Below are 27,530 nucleotides of genomic sequence, written 5' to 3' on the forward strand. Positions count from 1 at the left end.
CTGGGTTTGATAGAGCTAACTTGCTAAAAACAGAAGTGTAGCTGTTGCGGTGCAGGCAGCTGGATGGAGTAGCCGCCTGAGTGAGTACCTAGGGTCCTGGGTGGGACTGTACTTGGGGTGGCTAGCCAATCCTGCCACCTGCACTGCTGCAGCTATGCTAAAATTATCAGCATGTTACCTCAACCAAAGCTAGCATGCATATGTCTACCCGTGCTTGAAATTACACCTCCAGCTCGAACTGTAGACATTCCCTTAGCTTACTCCACAAAAAGACCACCAAATCTGCAAAATTTTACAATTTCCTCACCCTTTGGGACATGATGCCATCTAACACTATACTTTCCCTTACCCTTCATTAAACCCACAGATCACATTCATCTTCCACCTCACTGCTGACAATCCCCAGGGAAAGAAGACCCCTGTGCCCTGCTACTGACACAACATAGTGCTGAAATAAGGCATACTGGATCTCTCAAGATACACTTCCACCTCTTTCCTTTGATCACACACATAGGGGGTCAGAGGGCTTCACATTCCCCGTCCCCCAGATTGCTTCATATCACAGTTACAGCTCTTCCAAGCTGCTCCAGCTAATCCCTCCACCATTCCCTACACTTGCACTTACCATGGTGAATGCAGCTGGAGTGGATGCAGATAAATTCCCGGTGACTATTTCCAACTCTAGGGGGCAGAGTTACAGTTACATGGGTGTGCACCATAACTTTAGATTTCCTGGTTTACAGAAGTTTGAGTTTTGCTGAACTTGACTTCCTGAAAGGGCATGAGACACCACTGTGCAACCTTAACTCTGCAGTAATTAAGTTTGTCAGTGAATAGAGGGTGATAATGGAAGTCATGTGAGTGGTTGACTTTACTCAAGGAGCACAATGCAAAAAATAGGAGCTGGCCAACAGAGCCCTTCAAGAAGGCTACAATAAATCAGTCTTAAGGAAAAAATTAAAAGGGGATAAAAAAAAAATCAAAGCTTGGTTTAAATAGTACTACAGCTGAAGTAAGGTTACCTACAAATGCAATCTCATGGAAGGCAAAAAAAAAAAGAGGATGCAGGGGTATTTTTTGCTAACACTGTTCCTAGATACTACAGTGATTGGCACTTTAGAAATGCAGAGAGAGAGAGAGAGAGAGCACACATGTACAGCTAAATCATATAACCATGAAGGTGTCATTCTACTTAAAGTACCACCCCATTTTCAGATAAATATATATATTTGCATAAATAATTATTAGCAATACAAGTCAGTGCCTGCCCCGGTGTGAGAAACTAGGGCTGGGAGCCACTTGCAGTCTTGTGGGTTAGGGTGCACACAGCTGGATGGTTGGGAAATGTGCCTGTCAATGTGCCCAGGTTGCCCAGCACCCAGCCTCAATGAAGTTCAGGAAGAAAAACCTCCCATACAAGTCACAAGTCTGTTGCCTATATTGATAAACATTGGGCATCACTGATGTAAGGTATGCTTTATAGCTGGTCATACCCTAGACAACATACAGCCACGACGGAGAGGGAAAGAAACATTTTTAGTACAGGAATTATTCAAGCTAACAGTTTTGTTACTGCATAGCATCTTATGCTATTAGATGACTAGTACACAAAATAAGTCAAAGGCTTTTTGTTTTATCAAAAACCCACACTAAATCAAGAGAGGCAATAAAAAAAGAAATTCCTGTGAATTTGAGAGAGAACCCAATTTTTCCAAACAGAGAGATAAGATATCTGGTGAAAACAGGCATGTGAGAAGTAAGCCAAGTAGAAAACAATGGGTACAGTTACATTCTTATACTGTAATGTTTTGTGCTCATCTTATTAAACTATCTTTCCCTTAAAATACCTTTTATTAAACTAGCACTCCCTCTAGTCAATAAAATTGATGCAGCTCATCTGTATATTTCAAATTTGGTATTTAATCTCTTCAGTGGAAAACAGTGTCAGCCATCTTGAAAATTATCTCCTTCTATCAGATTAAAAGTGAAAAGGACAATATGCAATAATGAAAAATACTATATTCATTCCTTGGGAATGAGAGAGTGTTGTTTATCCCAAGAAAATAAATCCTTCAAATTTCAATATTCGCAAGGAATGATAAATTTCTGTATCAAGAACCCACCAGTATACTTTGGATGACAAGGAAATGCAAAACTTGCAACATCTGTCAACTGCCTAAGAATAACTAGCAAAATATATATATTTTCAAAGGATGTAAAAAATATTTCCCTGCACTTTCAAGATAACCATTACATCTGTTATGAAGCGGTGTATGTTGTAGATTCTATAATATGTTCACATTTCTGCATAAACAATTGCCCACCAAAGTTCACCTGGACCTCAAGTCAACCACAGATCGAAACATTATATGCTGCTACCCAATACTAAATATTTAAATTTTCAGAAACCTTTAAAAAAACTAAGCAGTAGTCATAAATCACACTAATCTTTTTATAACCCTAAAACCATGTACAGATATTTGCCGCAGGTTTTACTCCTATTCAGATGCACCACTGAATTTGCTATGATTAATGGAGTCATGGCTTCATCCTCCTGGAAGTGCAATTTAGAACTACCTAAAATAGAGCTGCTGTGCCTTAGATTTTCATTGCACATATCAGCTTTTTAAAGCCTGCTTTACAGCTCCCCCCACTCCGTAGCTGCAGCTTGGTCTGAACTGCAAAAGACTCAAGACTGGTTTATACTATTTGACTGTGCCAGCAGTTATCTAAGAATAGGAACCTATTCAACAGGATCTTTCTAAACCTGGCTTCATTAATTTCCAATAACTAAAACCTTTCTAAACATAATGAAATGTTACTAAAAATAAGGAGTGTCCATTTAAATACAAGTCAGTCTTATGTGAATAACTCAAACATTTTCTCTCTCATTAACACAGCTGAACATAAAGCTATTCAAGTCACAGGGATTTACTTAAAAAAACCTATACATTCATTGACAGCTTCAACAAAACATTATTTCAGACCAGCAGCTCCTCCTACCAGTGCACTGGGAAACCGCATTTAATCTCTGCACCAATTCTTCTAGGGCCATTTCTTCAATTCTCAGCAAACATATTCTCTGGTAAAACAAAAAAGATCCACAGCAAACATGTTTCCCCCTGCTCCAGAAATAAATAAAAAAAAAAAACTACAGCAGTGCTTCACAGCCCTGCATTTCAATTACTCCACACAGATCCCCTATCAGCACAAAAGGAGGTGTGAGTGCACACTCCCTCCCACCCCCTTGCAATGCATAGGCTTGGCGGATGCTGCTCCAAGCCAGAGTCGTGAATGTTAATTACCTCAGGATCACTTAAAACTTCTCTCTCCTCTGTGCACTGGTTTGTCTGCAGCATCACTATTAAATGTCAAAATTAATGTGAAGCACTGATGAGACAGTAGCACAAATCTCTATATCAGACTGAAGCAAGCACTGGGGAGAGCTGCACTGAAGCAACAGCACATTTTGGAAACAGCAAGCCTATGAGCTTAAACAAGCAATTCAGCAAACCTGAACAAAGCAGTATTCTCTTTCTTAAGTGAGCATTAGTCTTCATTTTACCCTCTTGCCAATTCAACTGCTAGGTAGGAAAATTCACTCATTGCAGATAGAAGGGCAATAAAATTGTACTAGCCTCCACAATATATTTACATTCTTCTAGTTATAGTTAAAACATTACTTTTTGCATTTGTGCCTGACGTCCTCTGTGTTTGCTTAAAAAAAATCCCCAATGATATTAGAACCATTTTCAAGATAGTTTGGATGAGCTTAGCTCTTAAAATCCTGTCCGATAACAGCCCATTTATCCTCTACATCTCTATTTTCAGGAATCCAAAATGTCTGACTTTATGGCACTGGATTCATAGACATTAGAGATGGACAAGATTTAAGTCACCTAGTCCATTACATTACCTCCATATGGTTGTTCCCAGACGTTCATTTTCAGTGCATGTATCCAGTCTTCTTTTTAAAGTCACAAGCAATGACTTCCACTACTTCCCTTGGGAGACTATTCCACAGTCTAATAAATCTCACTGTCAGGATGCTTGCTTTTGTTTATATTCAGCTAAATTCTCTCCTTACTTTCATCCTATCAATTGCAATCATACTGCCTTGTGCCATCCTAAGTATGAGATGCTTTTCTTGGGTGCTTGTCTAATCAAGTTACTTATTTACCACAGGAAGATGAAAGGAGTCAAGGTGTATTCACTTATGATGCAACTGAACCCTAATAAATGGATAATGGGTAGCTATAAGGGGCTAGAGTAAGGTTGTTTTTGGAATGTGCACCACAGTATTTCACATATGTACATTTCTTCAAGAGATTGCTGACCTAATGGTGCATTTGAATATTTATCAGCCTTTTCTTAACTGTTCATTTCCAACCAACTGCTTTTTCCACTCCCTAACTGTGCATTCCTCAGTATATGCACACACACAGTAGCAACCTTAACTTTTACTCATATTTTTCAGCCTATTGCCTTTTATAAATTATTATTAAAACTACTGGCCCACTGTAGAACTTAAGATCTCCATGGAGTTCCTGGCTCGCTATCTCTGTCTCGCTCTTCAGTCCTGGGCCCTCTAGCTCCTATTGCCTTTTCACTGCTCTGACACACATCAGAATTGTTTGCAAGGCTCTCACTTCTCCTTGCTCTGCATAAGCGTTGTAAAGCCCTGGAAGTTGTAAGATACCAGCCACTGTGCCAAATCCTGATCAAGAGGGCCTCTTTGTGGCTGCATGGGGTATAAATACCTCTCCACTCTTCTGGTCAACAGGAAGGGCAATGCAGTGACCCTGTCCTGACCTGGCTTCAAATTCTTCCTCCCTTCCTGTCCATCCCCATAAACTTTTCATTTTCTCCCCACCTGCTGTCAGGGGGCCCTTAAAGGGACAATGCCCCTTTTCTTCCAGCTAGCCAAAGATCAACTTGCATAAATGTTGCAGTAGATACATTTTTTCTCCACTTCTCCTTGCCCTGCATATAAAGCCCTAAGGATACTTAAGATACCTGTCAGTGTGCCAAATTATAACCACATTTCATAAATATTTTAAAAACCAATAATTAACTTATGTCCTAGATTTTAATGTTATTTAAAAAATGTAAAGTTAGAAGTTTTACAATCAAGCTCATTTCTTTAAAGGGTAGAGGGACCTAAAACTTTAGATACTTTGAAAATAAGACTTTTTAATTAGCTACACTAATTATAAGAGATGTAGCTGTGTGGAAAATTTGAAGGAATAGTAATAAGCAACTTTTGAGCTACAGACAATAAAAAGACAATGAGTTCTCAAAATTTTGTTTATATACTTATCTTTTCCTGACAGAGAAAAGATATTACATTTCATTTCAAGTTACAATATACTGTACTGGTTTTACAATAAAACTTCTGTATTACCCTGGTCTTTCTATCTTTGATCTAATTTAGAAATGATAGCTAGATCTGTAAGAAATCGTCCCCAATTCTGCTCATTATGAGATTAGCCTGTTGTCTTCTAAACACAATATACCATCAAGGGGCACCTTTCTCCTCTGAAATTTTGCCCAGAGCATACCCTGATGCTTTTCAAAGGTGCAAGGACAGCTTTATAGTGTGGGAAGGTCGGGTCTACTTACCCAGAAGACCCCAAAATTTCATTTTTTTTTAAATTGTGCAAAGAATTTCTCTTTAGCAGTTGGAGCAAATCTGGCATTTTTCAGTCAAAAAAATGTTGCTAACCAAAATAATTGGGCTGGGGATGGAATAGCTAAAACTAACGCTTATAATATAACATGGCTTCAACCTTAACTATGAAAAGACTAGATTGAATCCCATTATACACAATCTACAAAAAAAAAAAAAAAAAAATTGAGCATGTGCACCTACTGCTTTACTTTATAAAATATAAGGAGGAGACCGCACATTCTTAGAACACCAACAACTTCTAAGAACATAAGAACGGCCATACTGGGTCAGACCAATGGTCCATCCAGCCCAGCGTACAATGCCAGGTGCTTCAGAAAGAATGAACAGAACAGGGGAGTGATCCATCTCATGGTCTGCTCCCAGCTTCTGGCAGCTTTTCTCTTAAGCTAACAGGAGTTTGGAATGCAAAATAAGGCCCTTAGCATGTGTCAAGTCAACATTACAATTTATATTGCACAGCAAGTTTTTCAGGCTACAAACACCTATTTTAGGAGTCCTTATGGTGAAATCTATTCAACTGAAATGGTCTCCCAGAGGAAGCGATAGATGCCTGATCACTTGAAATTTTTAAAACTGGGGCAAAAGTGCTGGAGACTATACCGAAGGAAGCAATTCTGCATTGGCAATGAGAAATGCTAGATTACCTACTAGCACTTTCTCCCATTTTTTCTGATACATGTCAATGGAAGTTTGCTTTGTAATAATAGGACATGCTTTACCAGAGCTATGTTGCTTCTTATAGCATTCACACATGCCTGCAGTTTAAAGAAAGTCTGTATAGGTGTATTGGTTCTTGAAGAAAAAGCAGGTGACTGTCATACCACATTTTTTAACTAATACATCATGCTTAATGCATTCCTCTCAGCTGGGTATCAACTTTTTAGGATGGATGTATATAAAAATCAAATAAAAAATATATTGTTTCCATATTTTTTTCCACTGAAATCAATCCTGCTTTTATCGACATCATTGGGAGTTTTGCTTTTCATTGGGCCAGGATCAGCCCCTTTGTACTAGTGTAGTTCCTCGGCATATTTTGACACACGACACCTTGGAGGAAGTTACTTCATCTCCCTATGCCTGAGTTTACCCATCTGGGAAAGGGGAATGATCCCTTCTTTTTATAAAGTCTGAGATCTATGGATCAAAAGTGCTATGCAAGAGCAAAATATTATTAGATTCTAATATGTGCATATGTAAAACAAAATATTAAAGATAAGACCTTCAAATAATTAAAGTGATAAAGATCTAGCTTAACTATACATGGAGCAAGAACACTCCAGAATTAAAGCTGTTACTGCATCCTCCTTGAACTCAACTGACTGCCTAGATATTGCCATTCACGTGATCCTCTATAAACAGTAAGAAGTAGAACAGTGACCTAATCATTCTCACGAGTGCAAATGTCCAGCCTTTTTGCTGTATCTCAAAACCTTCATGTTATTTTAACATTTTTTTTAAAATGATTTGCTTTCTCTCAAATTTCTGCTTCTAAAATAAGTAAAGAATAAACATTCATTTTTGTAAAGTTGTTTCTTATTTTATTTTATTTAGCACAAGCAAAGTGCTAAATAAATTTAATTTCTACAACACCATGTCGCTGGCAAAAAGAAAATTGTCCTTTCCAGGAAAATACATGGATCCCTGTGGTGACAAATCAGTTAATACAAAGGTAAGTAGGGCATGGAGTAATAAAATGAATTGAGAAGAGATACTCCTCAATGTATCAGGTCTTTCTCAGCAGTCTTATGGATTTTTTCCCCTTATTTAGATATTAATTTATTCAAAGTTTAACAGCATATAGTAATTCCAAGTTTAATAGGCCTACAACATCTCAATTTATGTATGCATGCTTTGGGTTTATTTATTTAAACAGATTAACTTTATTCCCTTTACCACGTTTTTGTAGCAAGATTAATTTTATATTATAAATACTGTATGTGTAAAGCTTGCCGTAGGATAGAGATTTCATATATCTGACATCTATTTAAGAATGTCCCCTGGCAAGGGGAAAAAGATCCATAGTAATAGTAGGGTTCGGTAACAGTTATATTTCTGAGTTTATTGGGTCATGAGTTAGAGCACACAACACACACGCAGCTTGTCTATTAACATCTGACGTTTGTTTTGAAACAGGATGTGCCATGGAACACCATGTCCAAGAAATTCTCCGTGAGGATTTCCAGATTTCAGGAGATCAGATGGACTTGTTGACTCCTTCTAGCAAAATACAAAGGAATAAGATTAGTTTGTACTGAACAGCGAAGGCCACCTAGAGATTACACCATTTCCTGGGTAGCAAGAAATGCAAGATACACGTACACAATTTCACAATCATTTACAGGAGCAGAGCGTGCTGTTTCAGCAGTGGCTCTCTTATGTTGTCGGCCCTCAGCTTACAAATCATTTTTTAACTCTCTGCAGAGTCAGTAAACATAGTGGGCCTGATTCTCCACTGCTGTCTTGCATCTTGTGAAATTGTTTCCACTCGTGCAAAATGAGTAGTAGAGAACATTGATTTAGTAGCATTTTTTTACTCATTCTTCAGCGGGTCTCATTGTAAATCAAAATTTGGGGTCTGTGTAGGAAAGCTTAATGAGTAGTTCTACTTTGAAAAGTGGCATTGTGGAATTCCACATTCTCACTGATTTCAGATCAAATGTATTGTTTTCAAGTTTAAAATTATTATTTTAAAAAACAAACAGACTGCCTTGCAAACTCAGCCTAGGCTATGAGAGTTTAGCTGGATCCTTTCCAACCTGTGCATCATCACTAGTAAGAAAGGTTCAACAACTCCTCTGCAATACTATTACAGCAGGGGGATTCATCGCAAACTGCTGTACTACACAAGAAAATGCCAGTTATGGGAAGTACACTGCAGTATATGTCCTTCATTCTCTGTTAGCTGGTAAGTGTGGATAGAAAACATTGTTATCTAGTCTACATTCCCAATTCCTACACTCTCAGGGAAAAAACAAAATTAAATAAGCAAGGAATAAAAAAAAATATTGCTGATCTTAATGAGATCAGTCATCTTAGAGAGCTACATCTGACCCAATTTCTGCAGGTTTACATGGACTTTTCTTAAAGCTATATTGAGTTTCGAAACAGCAAGAGAATTAGTTTTTCCTATCAATGCTCTTTTCTACACCTACTTTGTATTTTGGTTCACTTTTGTTTATAAAAACAGATTCGGCATCCATTATAATGCAGTTTTATTCCTTAGAGCTGAAAATGGGCTGAGGGGGAAAAAAACAATTTAGTTCAGTTAACTAGTTTTCCATCTGGCTCTGCGCTGGCTTACTCAAGAAGCAGCACAGTAGTTTGCATAGTTTATAGAAATTTAGAAGTATTGGTACATTTTAAAGAGCTCTGTCAGCCATAGATTAGTGTTATAAACTTTTCTTTAGTACAGTTCTTTCCTGTTACACTCTCACACTATTTAATTCAATTTGTAATTATAGCTTTGCTTATACATGTCTGTAGATCATGTGCAAATGCAGGAGTGTTACCTTCTCCTAATTTTCACATGGTTCCAGGCAATGAGTGATATCTTGTCCTTTGAGAAGTTACATCTGTTTCAGAGACTCTTGCACAATCAGAAATCCCTGAAGTTTTCTACTAGTAAGAAGCCTTCACCTGAATTCAGGGAGAACATGGAAAACCTGTAAAATGTGTGGCAACCATTATGTACATCAGAACATCTATAGCTGTATTATATGGATCCCTCAAAGATTTTACACTTCAACCTTTATTTTTAAAAGCATATCAGCTTGGTCCCTTGGCAGATACTGTTTTTTGGGAGACCACTGAAGAATAAACAATCTATTCCAGCACTTTTGGCTGATGAACCTAGAATACACCGTGGCAGAGATGCCCTTGGAATCCACGTTGATGGTACTAGACACACTGATCTTTTAGCAGTCCCTACCAAGTAATTCACAGCATAGCATCAACAGTCCCAGAAGGACTGTACATCCATGCTTCCTTGGTGGGAGGCAAGGTGCGATACTGTATAGAATATGAGGAACCATTTATATTATCAGTACCATTATTACAAAATTACAATGAATCTTATACAAGATACGCCATATAAGGTATCAGTGGAAAATGATGATTTGCTAAATATGGTAAGCTTGTGTATATGTATCATCTTTGTATGATGAGTTATACATATGTACCTTATATTGATATCTCAAACTTGTGCTGTCCATCTTGGTGACACCCCCTGACAGATTGGCATCAGCACTACCCAGCCTGCTTGATGGCCCATCAAACACAATCAGCTGTATAATTAACCCCTTGAGAGAAGCCAGGGGCTACGCCTATGAATCAGCAGGACAATGTAGCAACATGCCTATGGTCAGGGGACTCCAAATAATTTTCCATGCCCATGTACTGTGAACTTGTGTTTGGGACAAAGGATGTACAAGCCACATGGCCAAGAATATAAAAAGGCAGCTGTATCACCTCCATTTTGTCTTCGATCCTGCTTCTCACCTCTGGAGCAATTTCTCTATAAACTGAAGCTTTGAACAAAGGGCTGAATTGACCCATCCAAGCTGTGGATGTGTTCCAGAGGGATTTTTACAAGCCAGCAAACTCATCAATGTATCTAATAACCTGATAGCTACATATGACTTCAGACTCCATATATCAGATTGTTTTGACCATGTAATAATTCTCTTCTCATTCTTTTCTTTTATTATAAATGTTTGGTTTTAGATACTAAAGGATTGGCAGGCAGCATCGTATTTTGGGTAAAATCCAAACTAGTATTGATCTGGTAATGGTGCTGGCCTTTTGGGGTTCAGAAGAACATTTTGTACAGTGAATAAATCTTTAACTCCTCACTTTATTGGACCTATTTGCTGATTGGGAGCCTGAGATTGGAATGCAATAACGGGGCTGTGCGATTTCTTTTATTTAGCTTCTAAATAACGAGAGTGAGGGATCAGGAGCACCGCTTATGACTGGTTGGTGAATCTAGTTACAGTGTTAACCACCAGTTTTGGGGGAAATCGGCTCTCCTTTTTGCAGCCTTCCCTGACCTTGGCATTTTCAGCGTGAGCTACCCTAGGCACCTTGGGTCACACAAGGTACTATGATTTTGAACCCAGCTGTTCATGAATAAAGAGTTTTGAACAGGGATAAAATCATAACCACAATATATCTAAAGACTTAGGTAAAAATGCTGACCCCAATGAAGTCAATGGGAGTTTTGCCCTGACTTTAGTAAGGACAGGATTTCACCCTCCATCTGCTCTGTAGGTAAGCTGTCATAACTATAAAGGGAAGGGCAACAGCCCTCCTGTGTACAATACTATAAAATCCCTCCTGGCCAGAGACTCCAAAATCCTTTTACCTGTAAAGAGTTAAGAAGCTCAGGTAACCTGGCTGACACCTGACCCAAAGGACCAATAAGGGGACAAGATACTTTCAAATCTTGGTCGGGGGGAAGGTTTTTGTTTGTGCTCTTTGTTTTGGGGGTTGTTCGCTCTTGGGACTAAGAGGGACCAGACATCAATCCAGGCTCTCCAAATCTTTCTGAACAAGTTTCTCATATTTCAAACTTGTAAGGAAACAGCCAGGCAAGGCGTGTTAGTTTTATCTTTGTTTTCTCAACTTGTAAATGTACCTTTTTACTAGGGTGTTTACCTCTGTTTGCTGTAACTTTGAACCCAAGGCTAGAGGGGGGGTCCTCTGGGCTCTAAGTTTGATTACCCTGTAAAGTTATTTTCCATCCTGATTTTACAGAGATGATTTTTACCTTTTTCTTTAATTAAAAGCCTTCTTTTTAAGAACCTGATTGATTTTTCCTTGTTTTTAGATCCAAGGGGGTTAGATCTTGATCCACCAGGAGTTGGTGGGAGAAAGGAGGGGGTGTGTGGTTAATTTCTCCTTGTTTTAAGATCCAAGGGGTTTGGATCTGTATTCACCAGGGAATTGGTGAAGAGTCTCTCAAGGCTACCCAGGGAAGGGAATTAGCACATTGGGAGTGGTGGCAGCGGACCAGATCTAAGCTGGTAGTTAAGCTTAGACGTTTTCATGCAGGGCCCCACATCTGTACCCTAAAGTTCAGAGTGGGGAAGGATCCTTGACATAAGCTCTCTCATATCTGACCTTATCTAGGTTCGTATATGACCCCTATCACCATAGGGTCTTGATTCCTCACAAGCATTCATTTATTTAGGCAGCAAAATCCCTGTGAGGTAGGGAAGTACTGTCATCCTCATTTTGCAGATCGTGAATAGAGGTACAGTGTGTAGGTGGCTTGCCCCGGATCACACGGGAAGAATATGACAGAGCAGGGAACAGAAACCAGATTTCCTAAATCATAATCTAAGATTTTTTGCTACAATTCCGTGTTCCCATCCTTATATTTGGATTGTCTGAGGAAACATGTAGGAAATATCAATATTTCTTGCTCTGCATTCAGAACACCAAGATTTCTCTTTGACAAAAAGCTAGAGAAGAAAGAATAGCGACAGTTGCGTGCTCTACGGAACTAGCAGCTAAGCAATGGGACGGACAAGTTCTGTGGTTTTATACAGGGTTTTGCTGCTCTCTTCACTCTAACTTTAGGAATCAACAAGCACTAACACCTGACCCTCAACTGGGGACATCTGGTCTCCACAGGTTTTGGATTTCATCTCTGGTTAGCAAGACAATTCCACCTCTTCCACTTGTATCATGGCCTACCCATAGTAATTCACACTTCAATCTCCTCCAGGCTGGACTGTCTGTAACTCACTCTTCCTCAGCCTACACAAGGACACTGCAACTGGTACACAACACAGCAGCCCATCCTCTAAACAGAGCGAGATGAAGAGAGTATATTTCACTGGCATGTCACAACTTGTAAGGAGAGCCAGTGCATTACCAGATCCACTTCAAAGTTCTGATATGGATTTGCCAAACCCTTAACTTGATATCCCCATGCTATCTCAGGGACAACCTCTTGTTCCGGGGCCACCATGGCATCTGCAATTACCCAGCACACTGTGTTTGAAAGAGCTCAGGTGTAGACTCCAGGAAGCCATCAACAACAGGCCCAAGGTTCTGGAATGCTTTCCCAAGGAAATCAGAAAGAGTCCTTCACTATCTTCATATCATGCTGTAAGACTCATTGTTTCATCACAGCATTCCCCAGAGAACCAGTGCAAAAGAAATTAAATCAAAAGGACAGATCTCTTCGGTTTTGTTTTTATATATGATCTTTGTACAGCACCTACATTACAGGAACTTCAAATATGCAAAGATAGAAATGCAGATATGTAGAAATGAATATTTATTTAAAAGCCACTGATCAAATATGGGTTATATCCTTGCAGGACCTACATTTTCTGATCCTCAAATGTAAGCTCAATAGTTGCACTGCTGCCACCTGAACTGAGGAACCACCTCCATTATCTGTCAGCAGTAGCAGCACTTAGGTCCTCTTTACAGGCTTCTATCTACTTCCAAGAGAGAACATGAGTTATTTCCCACACTTAAACCAAGTATTCAGCTTCAAAAGTCAGACCAACAAAGATGTTCTAACTAGAGTCCAAGTCTCCAAATTCAGAACCTAATTTCCCTAGAGTTCAAGGGAGCCTGGACTCAAGTGCTCCAGTTTATGTCCATCTTTAGAAGTGATAATGTTTTCTGCAGTAATTACTAAGTTGCATCAGACTTAATGAAAAGGATTCAAATCAGAAATTAGGGTTTAGGTATTATTATTCAGTATATATATTGCGGCAGCACCTAAAGGCCACTATCAGAGTTGATGGCCCCATTGATAGGTGTGACAGATATGGCATTTTCCTGCAATATCTTGGACAAAACTTACTGGATTAAGATTAAAGTATTTTAGGAATTTGTTGTATTAAAATGCAAGTGTTGATATATTATTGTGAGATTGTACATACATTCTCCAGGGAGGAGACCTGACTAATATAAACCTTGGGAAGTGTTACAAGCATCAAAGAACTCTTTGAAACAATATCAATTTTTCAAGTAAAATGGATTTCCTAGGAAATACCTGAAGGGAATGCACAGATGCCCCACCTTGAACACAAGATTTTGAAGCTACGCCTTGATTCTTAGAGACCATAGGTTTCTCTTCAAGGACCCAAACGGTATGAAGGAGAACACGAGACTCATAGGGTGCTTGTTCTGAGCTATAAAATTTGTGACCACAGGAAAAAAAAACCTTGGTGGTGTTCGAAGAACCGACACCTGCTAGAGTCCTTGTTGGAGTTGGGACAATCTCTGGTAAACTTATTAGTATGTGTGTAGGTTCTTTTAAATATGTTTTCTCTGTAATACTTTCACCTTAAGAATAAATGTGCCTGCTTAGAAAGAGCTGTGCGGCAACTTATAACTTTAGGCAATTCGGTTGTTTATAGCCTTTGAAAAAGGAAGGCAAACCAGTCCTGCTGAGGCAGTCTGATTTGCTGGGGAATCCACAACACAGACAACTATGAAGCCTGGAAATACCCTGCTCAGGAGGAGGAGAAACACATGCATCCGCCAAAAGAGGTGATAGCTGGAGAGCCAGAATCCTGAGAGTGAATGGCCTTGGTGGACCATATAGAGGGGGAACACAGGTGCAGTTACCCTGAACTGTGACAATAGGCACTGTACACACATGCAATAAACTGCCAAGTGATAGGAATTCATCCTGCTGCAAAATGAACAAGAGACCCGCAGATCTAAAAATAACAGTTCTACTTATCAAGCTGCAATATGTAATGGCAAACCTGTATTAGCTGTTAGTAGTAGCAGCAATGTACAAAGCTATGATTAATATAAAATATTATTTACATTTGTCTTAACACATATAAATTAAAATAAGGCACAACATTGCAAACAGTGACATTAATTATCCAATGGAATAACCTATCTAGGGACTTAGTGGATTCTCCATCACTTGAAGTCTTTAAATCAAGATGATCTCCTTTTAAAACATATATTCTAGATTAAACAGAAATTATAGGTTTGATGCAGAAATTACTGGACAAGATTCTTTGCTCTTTGTTATGTGGGAGGTCAGGAGTAGATGATCATAGTGGTTCAATCTGGCCTTAAAAAATTATCTATGAAATTATATAAGAAACTCAAGGCATAAGCCGCTTTCAAAGACATAAAAGGCTCAAGCCTAGATTGAAATTTATTTTGAGTACCTATCATAGGTACTTACATGGTTCCCATTAACAAGGTATCTGAGTGTCTCACGATCTTTAACATATTTATCCTCAAAACATCCGCATGAGGACAAAGAAGTATGGCCATCCCTATTTTACTGATGGGAAACTGAGGCACAAATTGACCAACTGACTTGCCTATGGTCACATGGGAGTCTGTGGTCGCATGGCACCTGGATCTCACATGTCCCATGTTAGAGCCTAAACCACTGGACCATCCTTGCTCTTCCTGTAGCATGTTTTACAACACAAGCTCCAGCACATGTCAACATCAATATTTGTCCCTAACTCTAGGTTGGGAAAAGATCACAACGTGAAAGATACAAGCTTCCAGATATTTTAAACTACATTTGTGGCATAATATGGTTTGGTACATTTCTAACCATTTTAGCCTCCTTTAAGCACGATCTCTTCCTTCATGGAACCGGTTTTTCTCCCTTGATTTTTCTGAATGACTGAATTCTCTTGGCATTGAGCCCAGTTTGGTTTTATTATGCAAAGAATCTGGTGTGTTATTTTCAAACACGGATTCATAAACAGAGATGGCAATATTCTAGTTTTGGCAATACCTCAGCTGTTTAAAAGGACAAATGCGTCCCTGGATCCACAGACTAGATGAATAGGGAGATTTTTACATTTTACAAGTTGCTATCCTGCTTCTAGGACTAAGAGGAAATAAACTAAAAGATATTTAAAAAAAAAAAAAAAAAAAGAAAAACCAACACCACCAGCTCTGCATTTCAAACACCAACAGCAGGCCACAGCATTAGCAAAAATTAATACAGGAGCAAAAATTAAAACAAGACTCCAGATTTGCCCAAACATACAAACCCAACATTTACTGCCCTGCTGTATTTTAACTTTTATCACAGTATTTTATATGTGCAATAGAAAATACCCACAAACCATGCCTGGGAACCCATCAACTTAGTAATTGCGGGGTAGGAGGGAAGGGAATGATGCCTCAACCTCTAACCATCATCCTACCAATTTCAAAGGGAAGTAGGGATAGGGTGACCAGATCACTGACGGGAAATATCGGCATGCGGGCGGGGGGGGGGGGGGGGGGGGGGAGAAGAGGGCAGAGGAAAAAAAGCTGTTTTGCAGGTGCCGGCCGCGTCGTGGCTACTGCCCCTCCCCCCCCCCCCTCCCCAGGGCACATGCGGCACGTCCCGCCGCCCCACAGGGAAGGAGCCGCTGGAGCGAGAGGCGCAGGGCTCCGGACCCCACCAGCGGCAGGGGAGAGCGTCTCAGGGCCGCGTGAGTGGGTACATAAAGTTTATTGGCTGGGGGGGCGGACCCCGGCCGGTTCCTCGCCCTGCCCTGTAGGGGGGTAGCATCCCCGCCCCGTGTCAGCATGTCTCGCCGGCCGCCGCAGGCCAGGTAAGGAACCGAGTCCCCCCCTCCCCCCGGCTCCTCAGCTGAGCGGCATTCCTCCTCCCTCCCAGGCTTGCCGCTGGAATGCCGGCGCAAGCCTGGAGGGAGGGAGTGGTGGCCGGCTTCCAGTTCCTGTGGCTTGTGAGTACGGGGACCAGGCGGGCAAGGGGGGCTGGCAAGGGGGCTGCTCCCCTGGGAGGGTGACAGGGGGGGCTCAGCTGAGGAGCCAGGATGAGGGGGGAAGAGGGCGACTCGGCTCCTTACCTGGCCTGTGGCGGCCGGCGCAACATGCTGGCGCGGGGCGGGGAGCCGGGCGGGGTCCCGTCCAAGCCGATAAACTTTACATGGCCACTCGTGCGGCCCCAAGCCACTCTCCCCCGCTGTTGCTGGGGTCCGGAGCCCCCCCGTCTACCTCCTGGGGGAGCAGCCCCCTTGCCAGCCCCCCTTGCCCGCCCAGTGCCCCTACTCACCAGCTCCAGGAACTGGAAGCCAGCCACCACCCGCTCCCTCCAGGCTTGCCGCCATTACAGCAACAAGCCTGGGAGGGAGGAGTGCCACATGCATGGGGAAGAGGCGGGGCCAGGGCAGGGATTTGGGGAGGGAGCCAATGGGGGATGGAGGGGGCGGAGTTGGGGGGGGAAGGCAAAATTGCTTGTTTGTCCAGTGTCCCGACCACACATTGGTCAGGACGCAGGACAAACAAGCAAATATCGTGACAGTCCCGATAAAATCGGGACTTCTGGTCACCCTAAGTAGGGATCTAAGAGGACTCCCATCTGACTCAAGACAAACAGATGCTGTTGTCCCAGGAGAGGAGTTCTACACCACAAGTGGAAGAGTGTGACACTCCCCAAGGCTATCCAACAGCCCTTAGCACGAACGAGTCTTGTCTCTGTCTGTGGTGGATCAGTTCCCTGAAACCAACAGCCTCTGGGCAGCAGAAGCACTACCTTCCAGGTCCTCTCAGGCCTTGCTCTCTCTGTACAGGTGGCAATAGGCACATGGCACTCCCCACCCACCCCACCCGCTAGAGTGTTCTCTGCAATGTCCAGTCCCTTATCCACTGAATGCTCACAGAATTACCAGGCCTGCTATTCTCAAAGGAACAGAAGACATCAGCTTGTCAGATACAACTCAGGACCAGCACTTTGCTGAACACCACTCTGAAATATATTTATAGTGAAAACAAGAATAAATTTATTATCAAAGATTAAAGAATCAAGTGATAATGAGTAAGAATATTGGAAACAAATGTTTCCATATAAAACAAATCATAAGTCTGTTGTTTAGAGACTAAACTTACTCTCTAATCAAGAGACTAAGCAAGTCATTCACTTGTCTCAAGTTTATTACCCAAAGTCCTCTTCAACATTTTCAACCAAGCCTGGTTGAGACACCTTTTTCCATAAAGCAAAAGCACTGTCCTTTTATCCCTAAGTAAAAGGTGATAAAGAAAACTCCCTATCTCCCAAATATAGCAGAGCAAATCTTTGAAGTGTACCCATCAGATAGGGTTCCCCCTCTGCTTCTCTTCCTGTTCAATTTTTTTCTCTGAAGTCCTTACAATCCTTCTTTTGTATTCAGTTTAGAGTGGTGAGAGGTGTCCCATTGTGAACGAGACATCAATCAGTTTTTATATTAAAATACGATTATTCATCTGTTATCTGACAAACCTGTTTTTCACCTTTGCTGGTGACTAATTTGATACAGATTTTAAGAATATGTTTTCAGTATATATACACACACATGCAACTTCTTACATAGTAGCTGTGCATATGTTTCACAGTGACATTGATGACCCTATTGACTCTGGCTTTCATTTGAGACAACACAATGTTCTTTGATGAACCAGAATATACACACCAGAATCAGGACATTCCTGTAACCCCTCTGCACCTCCTTGATAGTTGGCATTAAGAAATTCTTGCGTCACAGAGAGACAACCTCAGACAACGCCCCACCCTCCCACACAGGTATGCAACTCTTGGGCACAGATCATGAAGACAAACACCTCTCCATGTCACAGTAGGCCCAGTTTTCTGTTCCATACACATGCTTTTCTCCAAGAACACTGCAACAGTTCCCCTGTGTCTTTGGAGATGGGTTGTGATGAGAGTACTGTACCTTTCTCTTCCCTCTCATTGTCAAGAGAGGAGTGATAGGAAGCCTTGCCTGTAGTCCCACAATCAATGGGAAGGATTTCTCCAGGGAGCCCAGCCATAAATGCACAAGTAACTTTGGGCACCCACCTTATCTCCTGCAGACAGAAGGTCCCAGGAACAGGCTTTTAAAATGCTTGAATGCTGCCCCTTAGCTCAATTAACAGCTAAGCCATGAACTTACTAGGGTGAGAGCTGTGCTTCCTTCCTTGAAGATGCCTTTATATACACACCTCTACCCCGATACAACCCTGTCCTCGGAGCCAAAAAAATCTTACCGCGTTATAGGTGAAACCACGTTATATCGAACTTGCTTTGATCCACCAGAGTGCGCAGCCCCGCCTCCCCGGAGCGCTGCTTTACCGCGTTGTATCCGAATTCATGTTATATCGGGTCCCGTTATATCGGGGTAGAGGTGTATTAGGAAAGCAATATCTCCCTTGAAACCCAAAAATGGGGAGCACATGTGTGGCAGGGGAAGAGACTAGCTATACCCAGAAGAATATGGAAGGAGATTAAATATATCACTGCTCCTCCCCCCTCTCCCCAGAAAACTTCACAAGGTGATATGTTCTTGTGGGAAATGGGCGCTGGAGGGAAATTGTGCTCTAATCACTAAATAATGCTTGCTTCCTCCAGGATTTAAAGTACCAGAGTTTCAGGAGACAGAACTTCTTATGTAAAAGAATAGTCTCCATTAATAAAATGTGCTGAAAGATCATTTGAGCAATAGCCTCCTAAAACAGTGATTATATGTTCAAGTTTTCCATCCATTCTCCCTTGACTTAGCATTTTATAGTTAAAACAACAACTAAATTAAGCCAAAAAACATGCCATTTGCCCTTACTGTTAATAGTTTTATTTTTAAATGAAGACAGCAAAGGTTATTAGACATTTAAATTAACCAACCTTGAAAGTTTTTGTTAAGTCAAACATTTCAACGATTCCTAGGAAATACTGGACTTCAAAAACAGTCTTTTCTGGGGAGTTAAATTTGGATGGAACGAGAAAAGTGTCTATTTTACTGCACATCTTAAGGTAAAACATACTAGTTCAAGAACACTATTTGCTTTAATACTGCCCATTCACTAATCTAGTGATCTGCACATTAAAGAGCCAGGGATAATTCTAGAACGATCTTGACAAATGAACCTTTAATGAAATGTGAGCCTTAACTTATAGCTGTTGATTTTACATACCACAGACATTTTAAAAGAATTTCTAAGACGACGACGACACTACTACTGGTACCACATCAAATCTGAGTGCATAGCAAAGAACAGGAATGTTTGCCCTGGAGGAAGAGACTGACTGTATATCACAGAAAAAACATGGACAGAGGTTTTTTTTCCTTCCACACTCTTTTTTGCTACTCATACAAAATGTCAGTTAATTTTAAACTTTCTTTTCTAGTATGCATCTTTCAGTTGGTTTGGTTTTCTTCAAAGTCTGCAAGTCAACACATTGGTATTTTAAAGTTAAAGAAAAATATGTCAGTCAACAAGACATTAGTAATTGTAGTGTAACCCACATACTTGCATTGCACATGCAATGGTGTAAATAAGGGATGAAACAGTGGGTAGATTACACAGTTTTTGTTTTGGGGTGTCTATGAGTAGGTCTGCACTGCAGCTGGGAAATGTGCCTCCCACCCAGGGTAGACAGCCACGTGCTAAAAATTGAAGCATGCACATTGTTGTATAGATGGCATCTCAGGCTAGCCATCTGAGTGTGGAACCACGGGCTGGGGCAGAAGTTAGCCCTTGCTTCTGCCTCTGTTGCAACATCCACACTGCTATTTTCAGCATGCTAGCTCAAGCAGAGCTAGTGTGTGTTTGTCTACCCAGGCTTGGAGGTACAGGCCCAACTGTAGCGTAGACATACTCTGTACAGACTTGCTGTAACTGGGCAAGGTGACTCTGTCAAAGGAGCCAGAAACATCCACAAGTGTGGCAATCACCAAACAATGAAAACTATCTAGGAAGCTTTCATTATGGGCAAACAGCCAGGCAGGACACACTCCTAATTACCATCTGAAGCTGAGACAACTGGAGCTCAGTGAGGAAGAAGCTAAAAATAGGGGAAGTTGGAGCAACTCATCAGCTGAACCATGCAGAAATAAGACTAAAGTGACCCCTGCAAGGTCAGGGTCTCAAAAAACTGTGCCCATCCATTTGGATCCAGATGGTGTTCTTCCTATCTTACTAGGAGCCAAAGGAGACAGAGTCACCAATAGTTATGAGAGTTTAAGACCGCTGCTGAAGAGATGCTGTGGAGTTAGAAGACCATGGAACTACCACCCCACTACACCTGTATATATGTCCCTTCAGTTTCTTACATTTTAAATTTCACACATTGCAAGAAGGGCTGAGGACTCAACCCATGAGAAAGTTGGAGGGAAGCACATGTATAAGTGGGTACAAGGTATACATTTCCTCAATATTTTGTAATAGCATCAAGTGTGGAAATTTGGATGAGAAACACCAAAGGGCTACCACATCAGAGTTACTTGTGAGACATATTCACAACCAATGTAAATATTGTTTGTAGATTTTCTAATTTAATAAGAACAGAAAAGAGAGAAGGGGGGGGGGGAAGAGAAGAAAAATTGTATGTCACTCTCCCACAAGTGTAATTCTGTGTAATGCTAAATCTTTGTCCTAAAAGGTCTGAGCTCTGTTTTGTACTTCAGCAGAAGAGTAAGCAGAAGTGCAGGAAAGTGGAAGTAATTGGATATATGGATCTCAGGTGCCCAGCCTGCTTCTTTGGCCTTAAAGATTAAGTTTGCATCTATTTTATTACTTTCTTAATTATGACGGATGTAACGCACATGAGGAAAACTAGCAAAACTGTGGCTATTTTATTTTTGTTTCAGAGTTCTGAATTATACATTGGGGTCATTACAAGTATGGCTTTATAGAAACAGTCAAAATATACTTCTTCAGTAGGACTTCTGGGTCAAGTAGTCATAAATCAAGACATTCGAATTGAACAAGTGTGGCAAATAAGTTATTTAGGTGATGAGAGTTACAAAATCCAGACTTTTTGACTAAAATAAGTTGCTATAATTAAATAATTCTATGCAAGCAAACAGCAAATGGGCAAAGACCCTTAACTGAAGAAAGAATTAGTCAACTAGATAATTACATGCAACCGAGGGGGCACTGATCATCACTCCTTTTAAACATAAAAAGGATGCTTAACAACAACAAAAAAATTGCTTTACTTTGAGTCTACACAAGATGGTCTGGAAACATTAGGATTTAATATCTAAAATTTTCTACCAATTTTGGATGCCTCAAAACAAAGCCAGATTTTTTGAGGGTGGGTTGCTGAGTATTTTCTGAAAACAAATCAGGCTCCTTAACAGTTTAATGAGATGACAGCTTCTTCCTTTCTGAAAGCATGTTTTAATCAAGCAGCACCCAGACCACCACCACGGATGTGTATGTAGTTGGTCTCGGACTGCTACCACTGGATCAACTGGTTTAATCCAACCTCTCATTGCTTGTGGCCATTCTTTAGAGTGCTTCCTATTTGTTTGACCAGAAGAACTGAAAAAACACACCCCTTTGTCAGTAATTGGTCCATCCCTTAGTGCTTGTACAGCCTCTTGCATTATGGGGCCCAGATCCTGATCAAGGTCTCAGTCCTACTGCAGTATATTAATTAAATTAACAGTCATTACAGGAATCACTTCACAACTTTTTCTCTTCAAAAGATGGCCAATAGCATGACCAGAATAATCGTTCTAGTATCAACTGCTCTTTCATTTTCTCTCTCAGTGTTATTGATAACAAAGTTTGACATTTACCTGTAGTAAGGAGTTTCCATCAGTTTATTTTCTTGCACAACACCTTCATTAAATAAAGGAACATTAATTTCCCAGGTTGGTTATAGCTGGTTGCCATTTATGAGAGAAAACCCAGATGACATGCAGTCCAAATAGGTGTGGTGGTCGTAGTGGGAAGGTAGAGAGAAGGTTTGTTTTTTGTTTGCTTGCTTTTTGGTTAAAAAATTTAAGGGAATGATGGTTTTTGCAGAAAATTCCAATTTTTCCATTTTTTATCAAAACAAAATTAAGGTGTTCAATTCAGAATTAAAATTAATTTAAACGGAATTTAAAAAAAAATCAAAGAATCTGTAAAAGTTTCCATATGAAATGAAATTTGTTTCGATGGATATTTTTTGTGGAAAAACATACCCATTTTTTAACTATTCAAAAAAAAAAAATAGACCTTTCCTAGGAATTAGCATATATTAAATGCCCCTGACAGAAACTGCTCATCACATTACAGTTTCTTTCTATTTTTGTAACTGTAGATCTTTCAAGAAAATTTCTTTATTCCTCTTTTACGGTATAAGGCAGCAGTAGTCAATAGGTGGATTGCAGGCCAAATCCGTACCACCAGATGCTTTTGAATGGATCATGAAAACTTTTTATAGGTATTGTGGTGTGAAAAATTTCTCTCTGGAGTCTGGACCTTGACTATACCTTGACCAAGAAATTTGGACCATGGCTAGGGTTACCATATTTCAGCAAGCAAAAAAGAGGACGGGAGGAGCCCCGCCCTAGCCCCGCTCCTGCCCCTCCTACTTCCCGCCCCCCCCCAGAACCCCCAACCCTCCCCCCGTTCCTTGTCCCCTGACTGCCCCCTCCTGGGACCCCTGCCCCTAACTGCCCCCCAGGACTCCACTCCCTATCTAAGCCTCCCTGCCTCTTGTCCCCTGACTGCCCCAACCCTTATCCACACCCCCACCCCCAGACAGACCCCTGGGACTCCCATGCCCCATCCAACCACTCCCCACCCCCTGACAGCCCCCCCCAGAACTCCCAACCCATCTAAACCCCTCTGCTCCCTGTCCCCTGACTGCTCCGATCCCTCTCCACACTCCTGCCCCCTGACAGCCCCCCCCAGAACTCGCAACCCATCTAAACCCCTCTGCTCCCTGTCCCCTGACTGCTCCGATCCCTCTCCCCACTCCTGCCCCCTGACAGCTCCCCCCCAGAACTCCCAGCCCCCCACCCCCCCGCTCCTTGTCCCCTGACTGCCCCCTCCTGGGACCTCTGCTCCTAACTGCCCTCCAGAACCCCACCCCCTACCTAAGACTCCCTGTTCCTTGTCCCCTAACTGCCCCCTCCTAAGACCCCCCCCCAACTGCCCCCCAGGACCCTACCCCCTACCTGTACCCTGACTGCCCAAAACTTTCTCCACTCCCCCCCAAAAGCCCCCCCCCCGTTTCTTGACTGCCCCCTCCAGAACCTCCCTGCCCCTTCTCCTGCCCCCTGGCCCCCTTACCCTGCTGCTCAGAACAGGGTGTTGGGCTCTGTGCCAGCCGAGCCGGACACGTGGCTGCGCTCCCCAGCACAACAAAACCCGGTCCCTGGCCCTGCACAGTGCTGCTGGACCGGGCTGCAGGGGAGAGCTGCCGGCTCAGAATGCAGGGCGGATCTGGCTCCTCTACAGCGGCTCCAGAGTCCAGCCCGGGACTTTCCTGCAGCCCTCCCAGCTGCTCGCTCTGCTCTGCCGGGGGAGGGGGGAAATCCCGGACATTTTGAGTGCTTTACAAATTCCCCCTGGACGCTATTTTTAGAACAAAAAGGAGGACATGTCCGGGTAAATCCGGACGAATGGTAACCCTAACCATTGCGGGTGGAGGGGGGGGGTAGGGAATTGACTACCCCTGGTATAAGGCATACTCAAACCACTACTTTGTGCTTTGTATTTTGAATAGAAAATCAGATTGTTGCTCCCAGGGAGTTTTTACAGGCTTCACTATTACAGAGTTCTTTCAAAACAGCAGTCTGAAAGTTTACTGTTTTTCAAAAAGTGTTGCTTTGAATCTTTAACATAGGTATGGATCTTCCCCCACCTACCTAGAGACTTTCTGAGGAGATGTTTCACTATTTTAATTCCACACACTGTCAATCCATTTGATTGCGGACAGCCTTAACTTGAAATGAGCTGTTGGAATTCTCATTTGTCAGCTACTCCTTATGGATCTTTAAATAGTGGTCCATTATCAACAATTACTATCGTATACCATGTCTTGCAAACGTGGGTTATAAAATGAGAGTTTTTGTGCCTGTATCTGGTAATGTTGCTACTTCAAGAAAATTTGAGAACAACCCCATAATTAATAAGCATGCAGGTCTCCAAATTACCCATGCTACCACAACTCTGTTGGAAGAACAGAGAATTTTGCTTTTTTTGCTTTTTCTTCCCCTGAATTTTTGAATTATTCTTGTAGTATTACTGTATCTTCTTGTTTAAGCTAGTTCTAGATACACGATTCTCAGTTTTCCCTATACTGTTATGTCCTTGTTGCAAAACCTATTATCTTAAGAAAGATGGAATTATGGTTCAATTCCTTTCACCAACAAATTCATCTTTGTGGTGCAAATTTTATTTCATCATATAACAAACATTGCTCTGTCAATAAGATTTAATTGCACTGCTGTTTTATTTTCCCTTTCTTTGCCTTGATCCTGTGTTAGAGAGCAATGTCTGATAGGCTGGCTCCCATGAACAACATGTTGCCTGGACTATATTCCAGTCTCAGATCATATTGTAAACATAATAACTATCTATATCTGTGGAGGAATCTCCTTTGAACTTAGTTGTCCAATTGTGATCAAAGTTTGGCAGTGTGTTTCCACCAAGACTTAATCCATCTATGTAAGTCACTGAAGTTTTCATTTCCAGAGCACAATCCTGGAGCTTCTTTTTCCATTTGAACAGATATTTAAACTCTGTCTGTTCTTTTTGTAAGGTTTGCCAGCACAGAGTTTTTTCCTCAAGGTGCCTAGTTTTAAACAGGCTGAAATGACATTTATTTGTGTTAATTTTTAAACTATTTACCCCAGAATTTTGAGTACAGTTCATAGTCAAGTCATATTTCTTTTGGTGAAATTCATACTTTACTGCTACATCAAGATTTCCTTCTAACACAACACTGGATTTATGTCATGTCCAAATGGCATATTTATAGTGCTCATTTTGCTCCTTTTCTCATCAAGTACGATTTACCAGAATATGCAGAAGACCGTCTACATTCCAACGGAACAAAGGAGAACTGTATGAAAAATACGGGACAAAAGAAAATATATCATGATGTTTCATGGTACAAACCATGCATTTGTATCTCAGCATTGATTTATGGCAATAGTCATGCAAAAATGTCTCTTACATTGACTTTACATTAGACATGAAATAAAGGCTATCCTTTAAAATGAAGGTCAGGGGATTGTACTAGTTGCGGGCCACAGTGTCTGGGGAAAGAAAAGAACTATTGGGAGGAGGCAAACAGAGGGCATGCCCCCAGACTCCCTTTTGCTCATCCTCATCCATAATAAGTGCCACTATTGTACAGCTATGATAAACTTGACATGTGTCAGCTTCTATCTGGTAATGCAGTCTCTCTTGGGTGCAGGGCCATCTCTAGGCACCAGCAAAACAAGCTGGTGCTTGGGGTGGCACATTTTTAGGGGCGGCATTCTGGCGCAAGCCATGCCGCCCCTAAAAATGTGCCCCGGCCGCCCTAACTCACCTCCGCTGCTGCCGCACACGCACCGCTGCTCGCCCCCCCCTCCCAGGCTCTCAAACCCAGGAGGGAGGGGGAGATCCCGAGCGGCCGCGGAGAGCGAAACAGCTGATTCGCGCACCACGGCCGCTTGGGATCTCCCTCCTCCCTCCCGGGTTTGAGAGCCTGGGAGGGAGGGGGAGACCCCAAGTGGCTGCAGCGCACGCGCTGCTTCTCCCTCTCCCTCCCAGGCTTGAGAGCCTGGGGGGAGGAGGCAGGGCTGGGGATTTGGGGAAGGGGTGGAGTTGAGGCGGGGCCGGGGGTGGGGTAAGAAAAAAAACGGGGGGTGGCCAAAATTGTTTTTGCTTGGGGCGGCAAAAATCCTAGAGCCGGCCCTGCTTGGGTGCTTCCTGTCTACAGCACCAGAATACAAGACACAGGGCGTGCTCCTTTGTGAATTTGCTGCAGGTTTAGAAGAGGAAGAGCATTTTCAGAACTGGATATTGTTAATGTGTATACAACATGGGCAGATATTTTCAAGAGATTCTAAACATGTGAAATCTATTCAAAAAGTTGTGATCATCAAGGCAAAACATTCGGCGATAAGCTTGATGCTGGATGTAATGCACTGGGAAGCACAACTCAGGATCCCAAATGCACAGAATTTGTACTGAGGTGATAAAATCATTTAAGAGGACAGTCACCTGCTTTGTCTCTAGGTACAGATCTACATTAGCATCTGACTCAGAAACCACTTATCTGCTTCTAAATCTGACATAAAGAGAAACTTTAGAAAGGAAAGAGAGGTAAATAACCTAGAAAGGAAAATCTTAAACAAAAGTTTTAAAAGCTGAGACCAGATACTTTGATATCCATTCCAATAGTTTGTTCCTCATAGGAACTCCACCCAGTTTTCACCCTTCTGTACACCAGAACATTTGCCCTCACCTACGTTAGTAGTTGTGGATGTCTGGTATAGCAGTTAACTGTGCTGGGACAAAGCAGACTGGAAAATGGTTGTTTGCAGAAGGGCAGCTAAAGAGGGTGATGGAAGGCTGGCACTCCTATGGGAGGGTTATGGTTGAGGCCTAAGGTCTATAGTATATGATAGCCGTGGTAACTGTAAGATGTGTGCTTGTGGATGGAAGAGTAGACGATATATACTGCTGGCCTTTCATTAAATTTGTGTCAGCCATGGTGTGTGTGTAGCAACACTATTTGCTTCATGACGACACGAGGTTTTTTTTTTTTTTTTTTTTTAATGTTTAATTGATAGTGGGCATTGGATGAGGTGGGGACAGATTAGTACTGGGGTAGAAGTGCAGTGGGAGAATTTTTTTTTTATTTAAATGCCTCAGCAGCTGTCAGTGAATCCTTCCCTGTCATAGGATAAAGTGACAGAAAAGTTTAGCTCCTTATGGAAAAGATTTCATGTGTACCCTCCCCACTACCCTCACCCACACAACTACAAAGCACACAACCTTTCAGCTGTAACATGACTATCTGCTAAAATCCTAAATCCAAACATTTAAAAAACAAAAAACCCACACATCCCCATTGCAACAGTTCAACTTCTCTATCAAGTCCTTT

General features: G+C 41.7%; 1 protein-coding gene across 19 annotated transcripts in view; it reads right to left on the minus strand.

The window, feature by feature from the left end:
- The window catches only part of MCF2L (MCF.2 cell line derived transforming sequence like), a 278,619-nt gene that overhangs the window by 209,859 nt on the left and 41,230 nt on the right, over positions 1-27,530 (minus strand). For 3 of the 19 annotated variants that reach the window (XM_065581006.1, XM_065581007.1, XM_042861422.2), the window contains exon 1: positions 3,004-3,082. The exons of the other annotated variants lie outside the window; for them this stretch is intronic. In XM_065581006.1, coding sequence (XP_065437078.1) covers positions 3,004-3,055 — 52 coding nt within the window. In that variant the 5' untranslated portion in view covers positions 3,056-3,082. Of the gene's footprint in view, positions 1-3,003; positions 3,083-27,530 lie in introns of those variants that run through there. 19 annotated transcript variants of the gene reach the window in all.

This window comes from Chrysemys picta, chromosome 1 (assembly GCF_011386835.1).
Source record: "Chrysemys picta bellii isolate R12L10 chromosome 1, ASM1138683v2, whole genome shotgun sequence".
Classification (NCBI taxonomy): domain Eukaryota; kingdom Metazoa; phylum Chordata; order Testudines; family Emydidae; genus Chrysemys; species Chrysemys picta.